General features: G+C 42.2%; 1 protein-coding gene across 1 annotated transcript; it reads left to right on the top strand.

Annotated features, from left to right (window-relative positions):
- The first annotated feature begins 211 nt into the window (after positions 1–211).
- TM6SF1 (transmembrane 6 superfamily member 1) lies at positions 212–20,660 on the top strand. The gene is made up of 10 exons (XM_062000680.1): positions 212–345; positions 2,506–2,609; positions 3,902–3,999; positions 4,658–4,761; positions 5,636–5,718; positions 7,079–7,200; positions 11,642–11,746; positions 13,842–13,934; positions 14,831–14,950; positions 20,277–20,660. Exons 1-10 carry the CDS (start codon positions 254–256, stop codon positions 20,466–20,468), a joined length of 1,113 nt encoding a protein of 370 aa, XP_061856664.1. The 5' UTR covers positions 212–253; the 3' UTR covers positions 20,469–20,660.
- Positions 20,661–20,947: the final 287 nt, after the last annotated feature.

Genomic DNA, 20,947 nt, shown 5'->3' with positions numbered 1-20,947 from the left:
CCGAGGAGCCCCTTCCTCTCCGCCGCGGTGCTGCCCCGGCGCGACGGCCCCGCGCCCACGGTCCCGCCGCCGCCGCGGTTCCCCGGGCGCGCTTCCCCGCGCGGGGCGGGACGGGACGGGACGGGACGGGGCGGCGGGCGGGCGCGCGGCCCTCGGCGGGGCGTGAAGGGCCGAGGCGAGGCGGCGCCTCGGACAGGGCGCGGCGCGGCGCGCGCGGGGGCGCAGAGCGCGGCTGCCGCCTCCCGCCGCGGGGATGAGCGCCTCGGCCGCCACCGGCGTCTTCGTCCTCTCCCTCACCGCCATCCCCGTCACGTACCTCTTCAACTGCCTGGCGGCCGGCGGCAGGTGAGGCGGGCGAGCCCGGCTGCCGGCCCGCGGGCAGGGCAGAGGGAGCGGAGCCGGGCGGCCGGGGACGTCCCGCGGGTATTTTTAGCGGCGGCGCAGGGAGAGGGGCAGCTGCGATCGCGGGGCTGAGCGGGACGGGGCGGGAAGCGGAGTGGGGCGGCGGAGGGTGCGGGTCGGGCCTCGCCTCACCTCGGGCGCCGGCGAGGAAGCGGCTTGGGCGTGAGACCCGAGGCTCGTTCCCGGATCCCGCCCGCGTCGTCTAACGGGAGCCGCGCCGGGATGCAACCGGGGGTAGGCGAGCGGGGCTCCTGGCTGGGGAGCCCAGCCTGGCCGCTCGCCCCAGGACCCTCAGAACTGCCGGGTTCGCATCACCTGAAGCGTGTCCCGGCGTCCCCGCAGCTCGGCTCAGCCCGTGGCTCGGCCCGGGGCTGGCTGATACCGCCGAGCGGACGGACCAGCCCGGGAGGTACCGCGGGGCCCCGCGGGAGCCCGCACCGACCGGCGACCGCGGGCGCTGGAGGCTGTCCCGGGGCTCGGCGGCCTCCCGCTGCCCCCACTGTCAGGGTATTCACAAAGTCCACTTCTGTTTAAAGAGGAGTGGAAAAATGCACCGGCCGCGGAAGGCTCCCGAGCCGCACGCTTCGGGCACCCCGTAGGACTTGCGAGTCTTCGCTGAAAATGTCCATATGCCCTCGCTCTGCCAAAAAAATAGGATCCCATGATAAACTGCAGGTCTAGAAAAGAAAGGTCATTCCTCATGGAAAACCCGAGGTGCTTAAAGGTCCGTGTGGTACTTTGTGATCCCGCAGCCTAGGGGGGTTTGCAACTTTATTGCACAAATATTTGCTTTGTGTTTTTAAGGCTTTGCCACATCTGTTCCTTCCTCATTTTCCTCCTTATGGCTGGTAACTTAATTTTTTGTTTCTCGTTGCTAGAGAAATGCTGAATAACACATGCCGACTTACTTGGTTCATTGCCAGTATTTATTTCAACTGATAGACTGCAGTGAAAAGTCACTGCAATATTAACAGCTGTAATGGTATGAAGAAATTCATCACTGTAAAAACAGACTAGCAGAAGATCCAAACCATAAAATAAATCAACGAGTTAGTACTGCTCATCCTCACTCAGAAAGTATGTGTGTATATATTCTGAAATATTTGATCTTTGCACTAATTTTAGGTCGAGCTTTACTAAGGCTGCAATTGTCGTAGTGTTAGTTGTTTGTACACTGTTTTCTTGACACACAGAGTGGTACTATGTATAAAATCGTGTACCAGGTATTTTTAGCTTATGCTTCTGGACTTTACCTGACTTACCCCTCCTTTCCCCACCCCACTACACAAGCAGAAAAGTGAAGAGTCTGTTTCAAACAGAACTAAATACAATTTACACACTTAGAGCTACAAACCAATTTCAAACTGATTTTCTTAACTTGTATTTTCTTGTGGAAGAGACAAATTTGCTTTATGACAAAGATTTCTGTGCTTTCCTCCACCACCACTTTACATGCAGTAACATTATAGCCCCTCTTTTCAGAGAGGTCTTTTCTGCAGAGCCCACCTGCGTCAATTACTGACCGCCCCAAGCCATTCTGCCTTATAGGGCTGGAGGGACCTTTGGTAGCACTTCCCAAACTGGAAATTAAACCTAGATCTGTCATAGGTGCTCCACAGTGGCATTCCTGTTCCGTGGGACTGAAGTGGCTTATTTGAGAATATGTAATTTCCTGAGGAGGTAATTTATTGCTGAGGTTACGTTAAATGTCCCTAACGATTCTTTTCGGCCTTGAAATCTCTCTGTGACTTTCACCTCTCATTGGCCTTTTAAGTTTTCCATACTTTTTTTGCCAACCCCAGTATGAAAACTGATTTTAGTCAGACAAATCTAGACTCCTGCATATCTTGTTTATCTTGCTATTTCTGTATATTCTTTTTTTGGATGATCACATTTGAAAAGACAAGCACATAAATTCTGCAAAGCTATAAAATGAGTACCACTACAGACTTGTGTGATGGACTGCCTCTTAAAAACATTCTTTTGAAGTGTTAAAAGTTACTTTAAGAGCATGTGTGTTTGAGGACAGCTGGTGAGAAAAGCTGAAGGAGCAAAATTCTGTCTCTTTCTCTTTAATTCTTTTTTGTTTCAATACTGTTACAGTTCCTGGGTAACCGTTGCAGTTGGATTGCTGGTTCTGGTTTTTATTGCCCTGTTGGCTCATGTTCTTGTCAAAAGAAAACCACCCAAAGACCCGCTGTTTTATGGTATGTCTCGGTAACAATGAAGTTAAATTCGGAAAGTGTTAAATTATGTAAGTGATGACAGTTATTTCAAGATTGAACATTTAAGTCATGGCTTCAGAACACAGTCTGGTGAGGTGTTAAGGAGCCAAGAAAGAAGGAAAGGCTGGGGGGAAAAAGAGGAGAAATAATGCTTCTTTTGGACCTTTTTATTCTTCTTAAATAGGAGATCTCAATTAGAGATGAGCCAGGCTTTCTGCTGGAAAAGAGTAACATTCAAGTTAGGCTGTGAAAGTGGTTGCAGTACTGTCATACCTGCTCTGTTAAGATCCTCCTTGTAGAAAACTTGAGCACCACAGTGAACCTCTCACAAGCATCTCATCCTGAGCAGACTCGTGGGATTTTTGGATCTGTTGGATCAGTTGCTTCCATGGCTTAGTTCTTCCTCACATTTTTGTTAGGCTTCTGTGTTAACTCACCCAGGTGATATATAAGAAAGATCAAACCACCCTAACCCCTGGCCCAGGTTGCCTGCAGACTTGGGCAAACATTGATGCTCTGCCATAAAAGAATGGAGATAATGGTTATGTTTTAAAAGGCAACCTTAGATCTAGATTACCTTATAGCAAAATTCTAGAAGTAAAAGCACTGCTGTGTTTTTAAATTTTACAAGATGGGCCCATGGCCAAAGCAGCACACAGACCACCTGTATTTGCCCTCTCTTCCTCCTCCTTACAACTTGTAGGCGTGTGTTGCCGGTGTTCTGTGTGAGGCCGGGAACTCTCTGTTCACACCAAAGTCAAAGGAAATAAATAACATAAACCCACTGCAAATAAATTTCCTGTCTCAAAAGAGCGACTTGCCAGCTTGCCAGATAGGTCTCCTACAGGCTGCTGTCCCTAATGCAGTTTGCCCTGCTCACCTCCAAAAATGGCAAGCCCCATTTCCCCTTCTGTCTCCTTTGTGTCGTCCTTTCTCCTTTCCAGGAGGTGACTGCAGTCAAGGTTGTATACTTCATGTGACCAAGATTTTTGAAAGGCTACATAGTCCTTTCCACAGACACCGACTTTCCATGGAGGCTGTGCCTACAGCTCTATGGAATTTCACATTCCTAAGAACTTTGTTGACTAACCACTAATTAAAAAATACCAAGCTATGTGGGAACATCATATTGTGTGTTAAAAATCTGTGACCTCAAAGTAGGTGCATCTAGTTCAATAGATCTCTACCCAGCTGAATTTATCAGACTGTGAAGCAACTCTGTGATTCCAAATCTTTATTAATGATTTTCTCCCCCCCCCCTTATCTTATTACAGTTTATGCTGTATTTGCCTTTACCAGTGTAGTGAATTTAATAATTGGACTGGAACAAGATGGAATTATTGATGGATTCATGACTCATTACTTGAGAGAGGTAAACAATTGTTCAGCTTACAAATGTAAACAAAACCTTTAAATAACTTAGTGTATTGCTTGTCATAGAAAAATAGCCACTTACATGTTCAGAAGAGTCACCTTAGATTTAGTCATTGACCTATTTATTATTGTTCTGGACAAAACCTTCACTGACTTGAAATCACTGGCTCATTTGGGAAAAGCAGCATGCCTTTCAGGCTCCAGTGGTATTTCACTTAGGTTTAAGTAACACTCTTCTATAGTAACTTCTATGGGAACTGAATAGGTGTTTGCAGAAAGCCTTAGATGGTGTGCAGGAGCAGAGGAGTACTGCACTACCTAAATGTGTTACCAAGAAGGAAATAAAATTGCTCCTTTATTTTTGCCTAATCACTTTACTAAAAGGAATTAAAGTAGAGTTAAAAAACGATGATGCCAGCTACTTAGTCAGCAGAATCTGTTGGCTGCTGAATATCAACATCCACCAAAAATAGCTCGGTAAGAGCTTGATCTGAAAGTCACTGAAGTCACTGAAAAGATTCCATGAACTTTAGCATGAAATGAGTTGGACCTTACAAGGTTATACCTTGATACCAATATATTCAATACTGTTCTAGATCTCAAGGTGGCTAAATATGTCTTTATTTGTTCCATCTCTTAAAATTGATGTTCCCTAGGGTGAACCATATCTGAACACTGCGTATGGCCATGTGATCTGCTATTGGGATGGCTCTGTTCATTATCTGATGTATCTGTTGATGGTGGCAGCTATTGCATGGGAGTAAGTAATTTTGATCTGCAAACGGTGTACATTACTTGCAGTCTCATTTAACCTACACAAGGCTTTGTTTTCTGGGCAGTATTTAGATTTTTCTTTCAGGACTTCTCATGTCTTAGGCCAAAGCAATGCTATTAACAATTCATTAGTTTCAGGAGTTGTACCCTCACCAAGTTACCCTTTCTCTCAGCTGAACAAACCCAGCAAATACATTCAGCTGTAGTCTTGTCTTCTTCACCCTGCAGCAGACAGCCCATCTGTTTGCTTTGTGTTAGTTGAAAGGAAAGCTTAAAGATGATGCACATTAAAAGCATGTGTAAAACCATGGGCTTTTTTTCAAATGACATATTGATAGGAATAATATACTGATTAGCATCATGATGATCTCTCATCTGTGTTAAAGAGTGGCATGCAGTTCAAGAGAAGATGGTTATTTCTAGATCTTCTTATGTTTCTTGCTCTTGAATCTAGAGTATGAGAAAAGTACTTAAATTCCAGAGGCTAATGTACCTGCTGGTAATAGAAGCATTAACAGTATGAAATGAATCATTAATTAATTATTTTATAGCCTTGTACAACCTGTGATGTGCAAAATCAAGCAGTCAGCCTTCAGATGAGTGGCATAATGGCAAATAACTGAGCGTGCACAAATCCTGTACTGGTCATATGATAACCTTCTCACACATAAATGCAGGATTCCCCAGAGCTCCCTCTCAGAGGCGAGAATCCACTGTTACTTTTGGTACAGATATAAAAACCTTTACTTACTAAGATATAACCATGGCAATTGGTATACTATTTGAGAGTGATTTGACTGCGGTAGGGAATTTTTTAGGAACAGTGCAATAATTATGTCCTTGTTTTCTTTCTTAAACAGACAAAGCTATAGAACCATTGGCCTCTACTGGCTAGGTTCCATTATCATGAGCATCATTGTCTTTATGCCTGGAAACATTGTAGGTAAGGACATAATTTATATGACTAACTTCTTCCCATGAAACATGTAAATTCAGCTTTAGGCTGTGTATATTTTACTGCAGTATTGTTTCCTTTCTGTAATAATATGAAAGAGGAATTATAGGAATATCAGTAAAGAGAGGCAAGATATTAAAAGATATGAAATTTAAATATGAAGAAGGGAAGATAGAGAGAGAAGAAATAAAATCTCTTTCAATTTACATTGCTCTCAAGGAAAAAAGTATTGTATTTTGTTATACCCATAAGGCTTTAAGATCCAAACTAGGTTTAATTTAAGCAATGAGACAATAACTGTCTCCTAGTATCATAAAAATAGAAATCTTACCAGCAGTTTATAAGAGGCATCCAAATCACTTTTAAAAGTGAAATCTGGAAGTTATTTGATTTGCAATAAACAGATTTAACATTCCTAGATTTCTGACATAAATCAGAGCAGAGCTGTGCTGCTCAGAGGATGGGATTTGGAATAAGAAGTTTTACATCACTATTCTTGGCAAACGGTCCTTTGAGTGCCACCTCCCTCAATAAAAGATTTCCTAAAAGCAAACCTGAAATTGATGCCAAGTTGGACCTGTTTTTCCTCAGTTGAACACCTGTTGTGTCCAAATTCTGTAGACAGCTTTTGAAAAGCTCGCTCTGGCCCTGCTTTTTATGATAGAGGAGAAATACTCACCGTGCAGCCCTGGGCCAGTCCTGTTCCCTCCCTTATATATACACATGCACCACAGAGAAAACAATCAGCAGATTTAATGTGACAATGTCTTCTCCTCTTTCTCTTAGGGAAGGCCAAGAAACTTGGCCTGCTGCCTTTCTTTCTGACAGAGAGAGTAGCCAGTGTAAAAGATACAGATTCTCCTGATTGACCCAAGCTGAGGATAGCTCTCTGATTTCGTTCTGTCCTCAAGTGTTAATACAGGCCTGTGGGAGAAATCAAGACTTTGGAAAACAAATGCAGATCTTAAAAATTTGATACATTCATTTTTTTCAATCGTTTAAAGGAAGATGTCTCTGTTTGAAGTAGGTTCCACTAAGAGATTTCAAAGCTGTCCCATCCTACAGGATTATCTGGTGCAGAATGATGGAAGTGGTTTCCTGTCCCTTAAATATGCCCTAATTTCTGAAATGGCTTCTTGTCTGATAGGCTCTGTGTCCCTGTGACTCTGCCACTATTGAGCACATGATTATCAACAAGATTTGTGTGTTGCTTTAACCCTGATTTCTAATGTTTTGTGTTTACCTTTGCATAGCTGCTTCAGGTTTGATATTACAGAGGCTATTTTTTAACTCTTCTGCAACACAGCCTACAAATTCTCATACATCTCATAATTCTTTTTTTAAACAGGCAAATACGGAACAAAAGTGTGTCCTGCTTTTTTCTTAAGTGTACCATATATTTGCCTTCCCATATGGGCTGGGTTCCGAATTTATAACCAGCCATCAGTGACTCATGATGCTCCAGTCAAGGTAATCTTATTGTATTTAAGTGTTGGCTCCTGTTAGGAAAACTGCAGTGTGCTTGCTATTTCTACTGACTTTTATAGGTCCCTCAGTGAGCATGGAATGTACTGTAACTGTTCACTGCTATGACAATTGCTGGCTGTGTTAGACCCTGTAAAAATATCTGTACTGCAAGACCATGTCATTGTGGTGGCATAAAGAAAACACTTCTGGGTGTAAGGATGTTGCTACCCTCTATTCAGTTTCTGACTGTTTCAGTTTCTTAGCTGATGAAAATACTGACATATACCAGCTTCATAAAGGACCAAAAAATCCTTAGAGAAGCTTTGCAGCAAAGTCTTGTTCTGCATATGACTTACAGATTTCATGTAATTTAATGTTTTTTTCCTACCTGCATTCTGCAATACTGGATTTTACAGGTTAGACATGATCCACACCTGATAGGAAATGTATTTACACACTTGGTTTTTAAAAATCTGTAAAAGTAATGTTTACAGAAAACTCTTCAGACCTTTGCCTTTGAATTTAACAGTTGGGCTGTGGTAAGATTAACTTTAGTAGCTGGGCTGTAGTAAGATAAACTGATGAATCAAACATGCAGTAATGATTAATGCACTGTTTTACATTAAAAAACCCCCAAAATAAAAAAATCCCTGCAATACAATGCACAGATCTGTAACTCTTTGTTGCTATATGCAAGCCAGTTTATTGGCACAGCACACCATATCAGTTGTAAGTAATATCATCAATCAATGTTTTTGCATCACAAGAGCTCCTGAGTCTCAGTCAGGTTCAGTTCTGCAGCTGAAAGCACAGACACAGATACACAGATGGAGTTCGTTCCTGTTCCATAGCTAATAGGCAGCCAATGTGCAAGTGGTGTAGCCCATGACATAGAATAACAGCAGATGATGCACTGACAGATTTTTCCAGAAAGATAACATTCAGCCATCCATCCATGATTCTTCAGTAGGAAAGAGAGGTGTAGACAGATGTTCATATCTCCTGAAGTTTGAAGAATTGCTACAGAGCCACAACTTTTAGGGTAAATCACTATGAAAGGCAAAGTGGGGGAGATTTCTGGTGCCAAACCCTCTTCTGCCCTCCTGCATAGGCATGTAGGAAACCACATGTCCCATCCCAAAGCAACTTGACAGGTGATTTACTTACAGTTGTCACTTTTCTGGCCAGAAACGCGTTCTTTAGAGTCATCAGGGTAGAGAAGTTAAGTGTAGTTAAAGGTAGTGAGGGCAATTTTTGCCATATATATTTGTGAGAGCCTTTGCATGGAGGGATGGATAAAAGTTTCAGTTTGTTTTCCTAGTGCTGAGAACACCACAGAAATTACTGGTTTGGAAAACATGGGACGGACTGCTTGCCTGCTGAAATATAGCCACGGTGTGCTTATCAGGAGCTAAACTGCTTGTCAGGTTTAATATTTGTCTTTGCTATTTATTGCAGAGAAGCTTAATTTTTAAATTCTGTTTCAAAAAGAGAGTGCATTGAAAGCTGGTGATCTGGTAGTTTAACATTGTCCTTTCTCGTAAATCTAAACTGCCTTGTTCAGAAGGTCATAGAAGAAGCCTTAATTCTTTTCACTGGGGCCTCCTACCCTTCCTAAGTTGGTTTTTGTTAGCAGTATTTTATCTTCACACCTAATTTATGCTCCATATCTGAGCATAAATAGCAGGATTCAGTAACTGTTTATGCCTTCAAATGTTAGCTATATTCATGAACTTTTCTTATTCGGTCCTATATTAAGTGTTGTTTCCAGGAGATAATTATGTATAATGCTACTAATAGTTAGCTAAACGTTGTAAATTCTGAAAATGTTTAGTTGTCTTTCATTAGAACATTTGCAATTAGCTGTAAGATTGAACTGGTTTTTAGCTCTCTTTATTCAGAGTTGGTATTAAAAGGTTTAGAAAGAAAATGTAATGATGCTTTTAAACATGATAGTGCAAGTATATAGACAAACACTTACATGAGAGCAATGGAAGCAAGGTATATTCTGTTGGCCAAAGTATCTATTGCTGTGATTCTGTTATAAACTAGCTGGTTAAAAACCAGCCAAATTGACACAGAGAAGAGGTAATCAAGTTTTGGGTGTTTTCTAATAGATGTGGGTGCATGGGAGAGGAGTGGAGTTCTGCTCTCACCGTCAAGCTGATCTGTGCCAGAGTATTCACAAAGCCCAGCAGATTTATCTACAAGTATATCAGCTCAGCAAAGGTTCATGTCTTTTAAAAGTCATGAACAGAATTAATACACATACATTCAGGTTTACACATGAGTTGTGAAGAGATGGACCTCTATGGACAACACACAAGATGATTCTGATTCCTTAAAACTGATCGTGCAAGCAGCCTCTCAGAAGTTTTGGAAAGCTTTTTTTTTTCCTGAAAGTGAGAGCAATGGCAAAGCATGTCTGCACACTTCCTTGCTACACAAAACAAAGGGCAGGGTTGGGGAGATCCATGCAGAGTTCAAGGGGAAACCTGTCATCTCTACTCCACATAGGCCAGTGTACTTAACACATAAATCATTTTAGCATGTGTTGATCTGACTTTGCTGTGTAAAAGAGGGGTACAAATCTGGTATGTAGCTGAGGTCTGTCAGCAAAATGTCTTTCAAATTCTTGCTTCTGCTTTTTTTTTCTGTAAGCTTTGTGTTTCCACTTTGTCTGCATGGACAAAAAAGGTGTGAGTTTTCTGTACTTTGGCAACATCACACTCTCATACTGCACCAAAGGTTGTTTCTACTAGTATTATGTGGAAGTTTTATGTGTATATTTGTATGTGTACATATATATATAAATATAAAAGCTTCATACTTGGACAAGAAGTGGAAAGAAAGTGCATCAGCCCTCAAACTTTCCATTAACCTTGTACAGGCTACATCCACAACTGACTTTCAACTCTGCAGCCATGAGAGGCCTTTGTGTTTCATAGGAATACATATTAGAATATAGACATTCTTTGCAGCTGATCTTATAAACATTCCAACACTAGTAGTTTAAATGCTGTGAAGTGACACCATTCTGCCCAGACAGACCTGTTATTTGTGTTTGAGGAACAAAGGGGCCACTTTTTCTTTTTTTAGTCTGAAAAAGATCCTTTAAAAGGGAAAAAAACCAAGGAAATAGTTTTATGAGAGGTTTGGCCTATGTGTTTAATGTAGGCTTATTTTTGTTAAGCTACAGTGCAGGTCTTGCAGTTCTCACTCAGGAATTGTGCTTGCAAGACTGGTTCTCCTCTTTCAATAACTTTATTGTGACTATCTGGATCCTGAGTGCTTTTAACTGTGCCTCTACATCCGAATTATTGTTTTGTGCTTTGGAGACAATTCCACAAGTGTATAACAGGAAGGAAATCAGGTTTTTCTTTTGCTCTCTGCATGCCAACACACGGCTAATAAAAAGGAAGAGGAAATGAGTAACTCACATAAATGGGGAAGTTTTCCCTCTGAACTACAGAAAGATACTCTGATGTGCTTATAATTTTGGCTGTGACTATGTTGTGCTGAAAGTGTACCTTTAATTATTTCCATGGGTCTTGTAAATTTTGCTGTGTAGACAGATAACTTTGGTTTCTCCAAGCCAACTTCTACATTAGATCTCTATACACCCTTCACTATCTGTGTGGGGCAGTGGGGAGACTCCTGTTCTAAGGCTGAAGAAAGGATGTACAGACAGATCAGATCCAGATGCTGAGAAGTGCTTCAGTGCCTGGCAGGGGAATCCAGAGCAAATGAAAGGAGGAATTTTCACACACTCTGTATCTATACACACACACACACAGAGTCGATTACTTTTGCACTGCATATTAATACATATGATTTGCTCCCTGAACTCAGCAGAGAGCTCAGCTGGCCACAGAAAAGCTTTTGTTTTATACCAGTGACATTCCATTAATTTCAGTGGTGTCACAGGCTGTTGAAAACCACCATTCACTGTTAATGATGAGATGAACCCTCATTTTGCTGTCTTTCCCAACAGTCCTTTAACAAAAAGGTATTAGATTTGACCTGAAATGTGTGAGACAAAAATCACAGGAAAATGAATTCATTCCATTCATAAAGGACAACTTTGAAGAAGTTAATCATGCTGCTTTAAAGCCTGACATGATTGGAGAGTCAGTGTTCATTTGGTTTAAACTGTTTTGAAAGTGAACTATAATCTGTATTGAAGTGGCTTCAGTTGGATCCATTCATTTCTAGAGTTTATTCCAATTAATTTTCCTCACTGCATCCAGGAGTCTGAAGTCACCTTTTTAGATGTTGAAATCTTTGTCTCTGAAATCAGTGGATGAATAGGGTAATGTCACTCAGAGCTAACTGTGTCTGTTGTAACGTTTCACCCCTCACCCTTCTTGTAGTGACTGATCTGGAGTTAAAAACACGTCATGTGGAACTGGGATGTACTTACTGAACACATTCTGTGTTGCAGGTGGTTCAGGAAGTGCAGAAGAAAGGACTCTTAAGACGACCACTAGATCTAATGTTAGCTGCATACCTCATTCTAGCCACGGGGTTTTGCATATTTAGGGGCATGGTAAGTTGAAGATATTTTAATATTCTGGCTTTTAATTTTCAGCCCCATTTTAAAATGTGAAATCATTGTGTCAGTGTGAAAAGCATGTACATTTTGGTCAAGGGAAATGCTGTGACTTTCAGGCTTGAAATAGGCTTCAGATATAAGAAGGGCAAATTGCTTATGATAATTAGTGGTGCTTGGCTCCTTCATTTTGCCCTCTCTAAAGTATATTTTCCAAAAGAAGGTGCACTATCAGAAGACTAACTGACATCCCAAGTGCAGCTCAACATGGCCTAAAGCTGTTTTCATTGATCTGATGTTAACATTTATGGCCTGGAAAAATGGAGACAAACCAACTAAATTCAATCTGTATTCTTGTTTTTCTAGACAGAGGTGCATAGTTAAAATCATATGGGAAACCAAGTTAATTTTCTCTGTGTGAGACAGAGGAGAACATTTCCACCTGAAGAAAATATTTCTCCATGTTATTTGAAGGTCACATGTTGCTTCTACTTACCAAGAGCTGAACTGAAAAAGGGATGTTTGCTTTTTAAGCCTAGTTGATTGAATTAAAGTTTCTGAGAGAATGAATCAGTACTGAATCTGCTTGAAGCAGATAAATCCTGTAGTAGGTAAATCTGGTCCTTCATCAGCTCTAAAGTGTTTTCTGTCTTAAGCAGAAGGGAAGTGGTGTATCATTAGGTGAGCAGAGCAAAAATGTTCAGGTGTCTTAGAAACAGCCTGCTTGCTTGGTTTGTAGATCTGATCCTCTCTAGAATAATTCAAGTAAGAGGTGATGGTAAGTACCCAAGCAACATTTTATTTACCTAGAATGGAGTGTTCTTCTGTAGTTCAGTTGCTCACATTCAAGTCATTTAGAGCTGTTTCTCTGAAAACATGCCTCTGGAAAAGAATTTTTGTTCTTCTAACTTGTCCCTGACTGCTTTACTTCTTATAGGTGACACTATTGCAGAGCACCACTAATGAAGGTTAATCAGCTGTTTTACCTGTAATTGCTCTGTGGGAATTGTTAATCTCATGCTCTAGCATCTAACTTGGTTCTGCAATCCCACTTCTTCATTTCTCAGAGGATTTTTTTAGTGAGTTTGAGTGTAGTCATTTCCTTATCTATTTCCTTTACCAAAGAGAACCTGCATACTGGCCTTGCTTATACATACAGAGATCAGGTGGACATTTCTGTGAAAGCTGCAGTAACCATGATTTTGTAAAAGAACCTGATAAAACACAACCCACTGGAGTCACTCAGACCTGCTTCTTGAATGCCCATGTTGGAAAAGAACAGTGAGGAATATCCACTGCTTGAAAATCTGTGAATTCCCCCTTGAAGTCGCACAACAAATACACATGAAGTTGTGCAAAACTTAGTGCTCAGTCCTGTAATGTAGGCATCAACAATGCCTTGCCATGGAACACTGACAGCTGTTGACACAGATTGCTACCTCATTTTAGAATAATATTTTTTGTAGTAGTTTTAAGGGCTGCTATGAAGTGGAACTACTATTGTAACCAGGTCTGTCTTCATGTTCATTGGGAACTTTGTTCTTGCTAGAGGAATGTAAAATACAGCAATCTTTCCTTTGCTACTGTCTTCTAAGTATATATATCTATTAAGTTACTTCTGTCTCTGCCTTGCTCTGCACTGTTACCTTGCCACAATGCAACTCTTCTGAACTGCATTCACAGCTTGCTCTCCTAAAACCAGGTGCTTAACCTGCTGTTCCCACTGATTAAGCAATTTTCCATTGGAAAGTTCATTTGCTGAGATCAAAGTCTGTTTGACAGAGCAAATCAATAGCAATTATGCTTTTGCTACAGCAGAGCCAACTGTCTGAGTTCTCTTCCAGTCAGAATCTTTAAAGCAGGCTGTAAGCATTTCCTCACAAACCCTCTGGGCTGGAGATGAGAGGAGGCTGCATTTCAGCTTTTCAATTGGTGATCAAATGGATCACCTTTGCAATAGACTGTGAGCAAGCCTCCTGGGGGGCAGTGCTGCAGCCCCTAGTGAGTCTGCAGGGCTGTGGTAATGGGTGTCATGTTGGTTTGTTTTAGAGCAAATACTTTGTTGACAAGAAGTCTTAACAATTCTTCCTAGATTGCTCTGGACTGCCCTGCTGAGCTCTGCCGGCTCTACATCCAACTGCAAGAGCCTTATATAAAAGATCCTGCTGCATATCCTAAGCTTCAGGTAAAGGACTGACTGTGGAGTGTATGGTTTTGAGAAGTGATTTAGTAACTGGCACAAAGATGAAGCCACGAGTTTCACAGATGATGAGGTCAATAAGGGAAGTGTTTGTTCATGACAACTTAAACAGTCACCTCAAAACTCAAATCAGTCACCTAAAGTTACACACCCTAATCACTCAGGCTTCTTTAATATAGTCCATGAAACAGATCTGCATGCTTTAAAGTGTCTGGAATAGTGGAGCAAAAAGGGGTGTAGTAGGATTGAGCTCCTTAAGCTCATGTTATGCTTCTGTCACCAGTAACAGACTCCTTAAGACACGACACTTTGTACAAATCCTATTTACAGCAGCATTGCAGAGGAGGGGACCTTGTGCTTTACTTCTGTAGTATTTGCAAGGTGGTCATACTTTTGCAACCCTGCCTGCTGTGTGGGGACAGTGAGGCAATGAGCAGAAACCGTGTATGTCTGCTGGACCTGTTCCTTCTAGGGAAGGGGTGGCTTGGGTCTATTTCATACCTCCCAACAGAGAAACTGCAATGGAGTTTGAGAAAGACACCCATGTTGTGCTGGACACCAAGTTAGGTCAAGCCATCCTTATTGACATGCTCAAGATGGCAAGAGTAGGAAACATGTTGTGGGCTGAGGTGGATTTGGATGGGGCAAAGAGACAACAGCCATAAATATTAGTGGAGGCCTTAGAGTAGCTGGAACCAACCAACAGCATCCAGGTGTGAAGCTCTTTCCTCAAAGAAGTTATAGCTGCAAAAAGGCCTGGGAATCCCTGCTGCTAGGAGTGTAGCTTTTAATTGTCCCAACTCCTCAGACTGCAGCTGGATAATGTTTAAATGCATCTCCCTCACACTGTAAAGCAACTAACGTTTCTGTTTAAAACGCAGATGCTGGCATACATGTTCTACTCTGTGCCATACTACGTGGTTGCTCTCTATGGCCTGCTGGTGCCTGGTTGTTCCTGGATGCCTGATTTAACCCTTATACATGCTGGAGGACTAGCTCAGGTATTTCTTTGTTAAGTGTTCACTCTTGAATTACAAGTTAATGACTAGAGAGCAATGGAACAAATCAGGTGCCCAGGGCTTGATCTTCCCATGCAGGTTTTATGCCATTGTAACTCAGACCACCTTTTCTATCTGTAATTTAAGGGAGAATCAAACCTATTACGTGTTTAGTGACTGCATTATTGCTTTAGAAGACTTCTGTCCTTCTGCAGAGTCTTTTTATTGGCCTCATTTAAACCTTTTTAAGCACCATGCAGTCTTTAGCTGAGACCATGAAGGAAGCCTGTCAAAACTAAGTCAACCATGTAAAAAAACCCCAAATACAACAGGTGTGATACATCAGTTCTGTAATGTGTTGGCCAATTAGCTCAGTCTGAAAAATAGAAATGCAAGTAAATGCCTCCTAGGCCCACAAAATACACAATATCAATTGACAATGTTGATGCAACACTGTGAACCTCCTGGACCACAAACCACAGTAACACCAAGGCACTGTGTTGCCACAGGCAGACCAATAATCAAACTTCTGTTAAACAACTGCAGTTAATTACTCAATGGTGATGATGCTTATGAGAACGACTGACTGAAACAAAAAACAACCCCATTAGGGACTAGTTAATGACTTTTCCTGACATACAGATGAGCAGCAAACAGTTGAGAGAGTGACAATTGGTTTGTACCATACATAGGAAATGAAATGTGCTGGGAGCATCCACACAATGCAGAAAATGCACACATAATCCTGCAGCAACAATGAGAACACAGGGACACACCAATTGGTGTAATTCAAGTAGCACTATTAGATAAACAGAGACCAACACTTTGTTCCCAAGCCTAAGAGAACAGTCACAGATAGAAACTACAATCCAGCTTTAGTGCCCAGGAAGGATGGGGGGAGTGACATTTTATTTTTCATTTGTGAGCAATTATCACAGACAAGATGACTTTTTAATCAACAGTTTATAGAGAATCCTGAATTACCAAATTATATCAAAACAGGATCTGGCAAACATATTATTGAGGGGGTTTAGATGCTCAGAAGGTACCTTAAATATCATACAACCGTGTTTGGCCCAAATCTAATCTAAAAAAAGCACAAGCTAGCTAAATTAGGCAAGTCAGTATCAGGAATGTCTCTCTACTGACAGAGTACTCAGGTTTCATCAATTCCCCAGAGAGTCAGGAAAGAAACCACTCCTTCAAAGATTATCCAGCATAAGGAAAAGTAAACTAGTAGTCTGAGTGTGCTGGCTATCACAGTCCTGCAGACTGACCAGAAAGCTCAGCCTTCCAGATCAGAGGCAACTTCTGTTTGCTTGGTTTGGTTTTGGTGGGTTTTTTCCTGACTTCTAAATGTTTCAACAAACATTTGGTTTTTTTGGAATAGCCCTTTGTTCCTCCTTGCTGTATGATTAATACAACAACATTTTATTGCTAAAGTCTTGCTAAACCCCTCTGTTGTCCCTGGAGGTTTGACTTCAGGATAAATGCTGATTTACACATTAGGCAAGAAGAAATGCTGATGGTAACCCAGAGCTGCTGCTCAGTGTTTCCATTTCACTCTTTAAAGCTTGTCCTAGGCACAAGCAGAAACCATGGGCTAACAAAAACTAATCTATTAAGAGAACCGTGTTGGTGCCCATTTTATACTGATTCAAGAAACGTTTCTAAGTTTGGGAAGGCTCTTTGGAGTTTTTACTTGAGAGCACTGCAGAATGAACTTCAGTCATCCCACAACTGAGCATGACTCAATTGATTTGACTCTGAACTGTGAACAACCTTGGATAAAAATGTGCATGACAATGAATTGAGTACTCTTATACATTTCCAGGTTTGTCTATTGTATTCTCACGTTAAAACATTGTCACTGATAATGAAAACATAGGTAGTTACTGAAAGATATCTTGCTTTCTGTCATGCACACAGTCCAATAAAGGTAAATCTCTAATGATGGAAACAGTGGGCATTGCTCCCTGGGAACGAGCATTGCTTCTACAGCCAGGCCATGGGGAGATTTTAATGATTTTGTTTTATTTCCAGCATGATGAAGTTATGTAACTTTGACAAAAACAAGTCTCTGAATACTATTTGATGGATCTCAGCTAAGAACCTCTGAAAGTACCTTTCACACACACAGAGAAATATTTACTGCTTTTCAGAATTACATATAAATAACTCTTAGCTTGAATTATTCTGTTACTAACATTGAGACTCCAAATCTGGGTTATGACCCTTATTGGACTTTCTGAAGCTTCTGGAAGAGCTCTTTAAACATCACACGACTAAAGTACTAGGAACTTGCATTATACAAAAGGGCTGCAGTAGCCTCTGAACTTGTGTAAATTGCTATTTCCCTATGTAAGTGAGCCATGTGAGAAAGGATGAAGAGCCATCACCCTGCTATCCAAAACCACCTGTCTCACCACCTTTCCCTGTCCTCTCAGATGTACCAAATTTTTCTCTATTCCTCCATCCAAGGGTTTTCTTTAATCCTGTCGGGTTTTTTAGGGTCTAACAAGAGACCCTAAACCCAAGGAAGAGATTTTTCTAGGTTATTCTCTCTTAAGATCTTAAGACTCCAACCCCTCCAAAATCAGTTACAGTCTTTGCCTGACTATAGTCAGTTTTAGAAAGAAGGCACAGAGTGAAGGACTCCTACCCTTTTTCCAGGCTCTCCTCTGTCCCTAGCTGGAGGGTTTTCCTACCTGCAGGGTAGGAGATATTCCAAGTATTGCCTGTGATTAGGCTAAAGGCAAAAGACAGTGTAAAAAAAAAATCCAGCCCCAAATATTTCATTCAGACAAGCAGCTTAATGAGTATCAGGCAAACACAAAGCACAGTTGTCAAGTTGAGCAGGGCCACATCCAGCACACCAGGCAGCTTCCAGCTGGTGTGGAGTGCCCTCATCTGCAGACTGGCCGAGGCCCCAAGGTTAACAAAGGCTGTATGATAAATGGATAAGGCTACCTTAGAGGTTTTACCTGCAGCATCACATTTGGTTGATTTCTCAGCCAAGTGTGAGGGGTTTGAGCCTCAAAATTCTCTGTGTAGAGAGGTTTCAATAACAAAGCACCAAGGAATGGCTTATTCACTGAGAGGACCTGGTCACAGTGCACACTCAAGGTTGCTGTCACTGAGCACAATGCCAGCCTTATGGCAGCACAGGCACAGTGACAGCTCTGCTCTCACTGCTTCAGACCGTGGTGAAAGAATAGCAGGACTGAGCTAATGGCAAGGGAGAGGTCTGCTTTTAAAACACACACCCTGCCCCAAAGGAGGGGAAAAAAGGGGGAGGAACAAACAAAAAAGCAGAAGGAAAGTAGAGTCATGGAAAAGAACCACATGAGATTAAAGACCTAACACAATTTCCAGAGAGGCAAATCAAATAATAATTAAAAAAAAAGGTGACTTCAACAGACCTAAATATCCTAAATTACCTCCCTGGTAATGAAAGGAAAACAACAATGTGTTCTATTGAAAAACAAGTCTATTAAAAAATAACTTCATTACATGGTACATCATCAGCAAGTAAAAAAAATCTTCACAGGCTACAAAGAGAACAAACTGTTCCTGCTTCTTCTTTTTACTAGGATCAAAGCTCACTAATGTGCCCCAACTCTTGCATGGGGCAAGACCACACAACAAAGCTTAGATCTTTAAAGGCATCTAGAAGGCTAGGGGAGCTCTGGGTCTCTTAGAAGCAGCCCCTTACAGTTCCTTCTGACAAAGCTTATTATGAACTTGTTATGAATTCACTGCCACGCACAGCTGGCTACTCTTGGAGACAGGCAGGCCTTGCTGTCCTCCACAGGGAAGTACGTACCTTAGCATCTTGTTCACTTCAGGAGATGCTCCAAAATACTACCAAGGGGCTGTTGGCCTGTGGGTGAACATCAGGCAGACCCAGATTTGCCTGAAGGCTGCTGGTGTGTGGCTGCTGCTTGGGAAAGCGCTGCCTCACAGAACAGGCCTTTTCTGCTGAGCACTGCCTCTGGCTGCCTGGGCAGGGGTGCAGATTGCCCTGCCCGAGGCAGGTGAAAGCACACAGGCAGCAAGAGACAAAGTGAGTTAGGCTGATGTAAAAAGGCTGCTGATAGTGCACTCCTGAACATCTGATTACTGTGGAACAGCTATTTACAGAAACATGCTAAGTGGCACTCTGCTGAAGTGTGTTTGTATTTGATTTCTTTGATTACTCCATTTCCTGAGTCAGGTTTGCTAGATCAGCTCTCCCTAATCGGTGGAGGTGGTTAGAATCACCTGAAAACCAATTTCCCTTTCTGTCCCTATGTATGGTCTCAGCCTAACCTTTTGCCAGAGGGGTGTGTATGAAAACACCTGCGCCGTATTTCACTTTCTGCTTTGCTGTGAGCTGAACAGTGTTCTTTGTGAGTCCACAGCAACTCTTGCTGAAGCCACGACATCATTTGGCCATTGTGTGTTCCTCTGTGTTCCTTAAACCCTGTTGCCCCTTTCTCCTGCTCTGCTTAAGATCAAACTGATGTTTATTCTCTCAGATGTCCTCCACTGCTAACTAACTACATAATAAACTGGACACATAATAGTTAATGTAAATGAGCTGTGGCTTGAAATAGCAGGTAACAGATGGAGACAAAAGGCAGTGATTATCCTGACGCTTCTATCTTTAAATATTTGTTTATGCTAAAAATACACCTCACCCCAGTGAGCTCAGCCTTGCATCCAGCCCCCAGCGAAAACTGAGCCTGCCCTTCAGAGCCGCCCCCAGCCCCAGAGCCGGCCGCTGAGGATGTTGACTGAAACCCCCAGCACTTCAGGGATCACAATCTGCAAGGCTGGGTTTAAGATTTAAAAAAACCACCCAAACTCCAAACCCAGAACTAACCCAGCTTCCAAGGTGCTACTTTCTAACTTCCTTGTGAGTGGGTGTGTGTCTGTGGGGCTTCTGCAGCCCATCCCCGTGGAGGCTGAGGCTGAGCACGCAGCTCTCCCCAGGGACACCCACCCAGCTGCCACTGGCCTGGGGAAGGGTCCTGGGCCATGAATAATCACATCTAAGCCAAGGGCGATGTAAAGATCAGTGCTCCCAGGTGCATAAAAGACACCTCCTACCATGCCACTGATGGCTCCAGTTATGCCTCTTGGAGCAGGAAATTGCAGGTCTCAGTATAGACTGTGTTTGTATACTGCTGTGCAAAGGTATGATGGATAATTCTGGAATGAATGGGCTGGCTTGGACCATGCTACTGGAGATGCATCCTTGCATGCAGATTATGCTGTCTTTCCAAAATACCCATCACCTTTACCCTTTTTTTCTTTTAATCTATATGTTATATACACACCACAGGCTCAATTTTCCCATATTGGTGCTTCTCTTCATGCTCGAACTCCTTACATCTACAGAGTCCCTGAAGAAGCGAAACAGTTTTTCCTGATATTGAACATAATGTATGGGATTCTCCCCCAGCTGTTGGCTTACAGGTGTGTCAACAAGCCAGAGTTTTTTATGAAAGCAAAGCAAGAAGAAAAACCAGAATAGCACAACTGTTCCAGCTCCTCTTTTGGACTGTGGATATAACTGGGTTGGGATGTAGTCCAACTGCTGAAGTGGAACCCAAATGAAGCGCGTTAAGATGTGTAAAATTGCACAGTTGTGTAAAGTGGCACGGATAAAAGGTCTGTTTTGTTTATCCTACTCAAAAAGGGAAAATAAAGACAACTGCCTTCAGTACCGACCGCTTCTCACCATTTTGCCTTTGCGCTGCAGTGAAGCTGCTAGTTCCCATAGCTATTTTTAAGCAAGCTGCTTTGACAGTTTCAGAAATACTGCATGAAGTTCAATAATAATAATGATGTCAGTGTTTAGCCACCACACACTGAAGAGTATCAGTGCAGCAATCCCTACCCAGAGCTACTGTAGGACGGGAAGGTCCATCTTTTGCTGTCCGAGGAATTAACATGCACGTTTTATTTGTCAAAAAGGTATGTCTTGTGGGTCAGGCGTGTGAAAAATCCCAA

This window comes from Colius striatus, chromosome 7 (assembly GCF_028858725.1).
Source record: "Colius striatus isolate bColStr4 chromosome 7, bColStr4.1.hap1, whole genome shotgun sequence".
Taxonomy (NCBI): Eukaryota; Metazoa; Chordata; class Aves; order Coliiformes; family Coliidae; genus Colius; species Colius striatus.
Note: the sequence above shows the minus strand (reverse complement) of the source record. Positions and strands in the feature narration are given on the sequence as shown.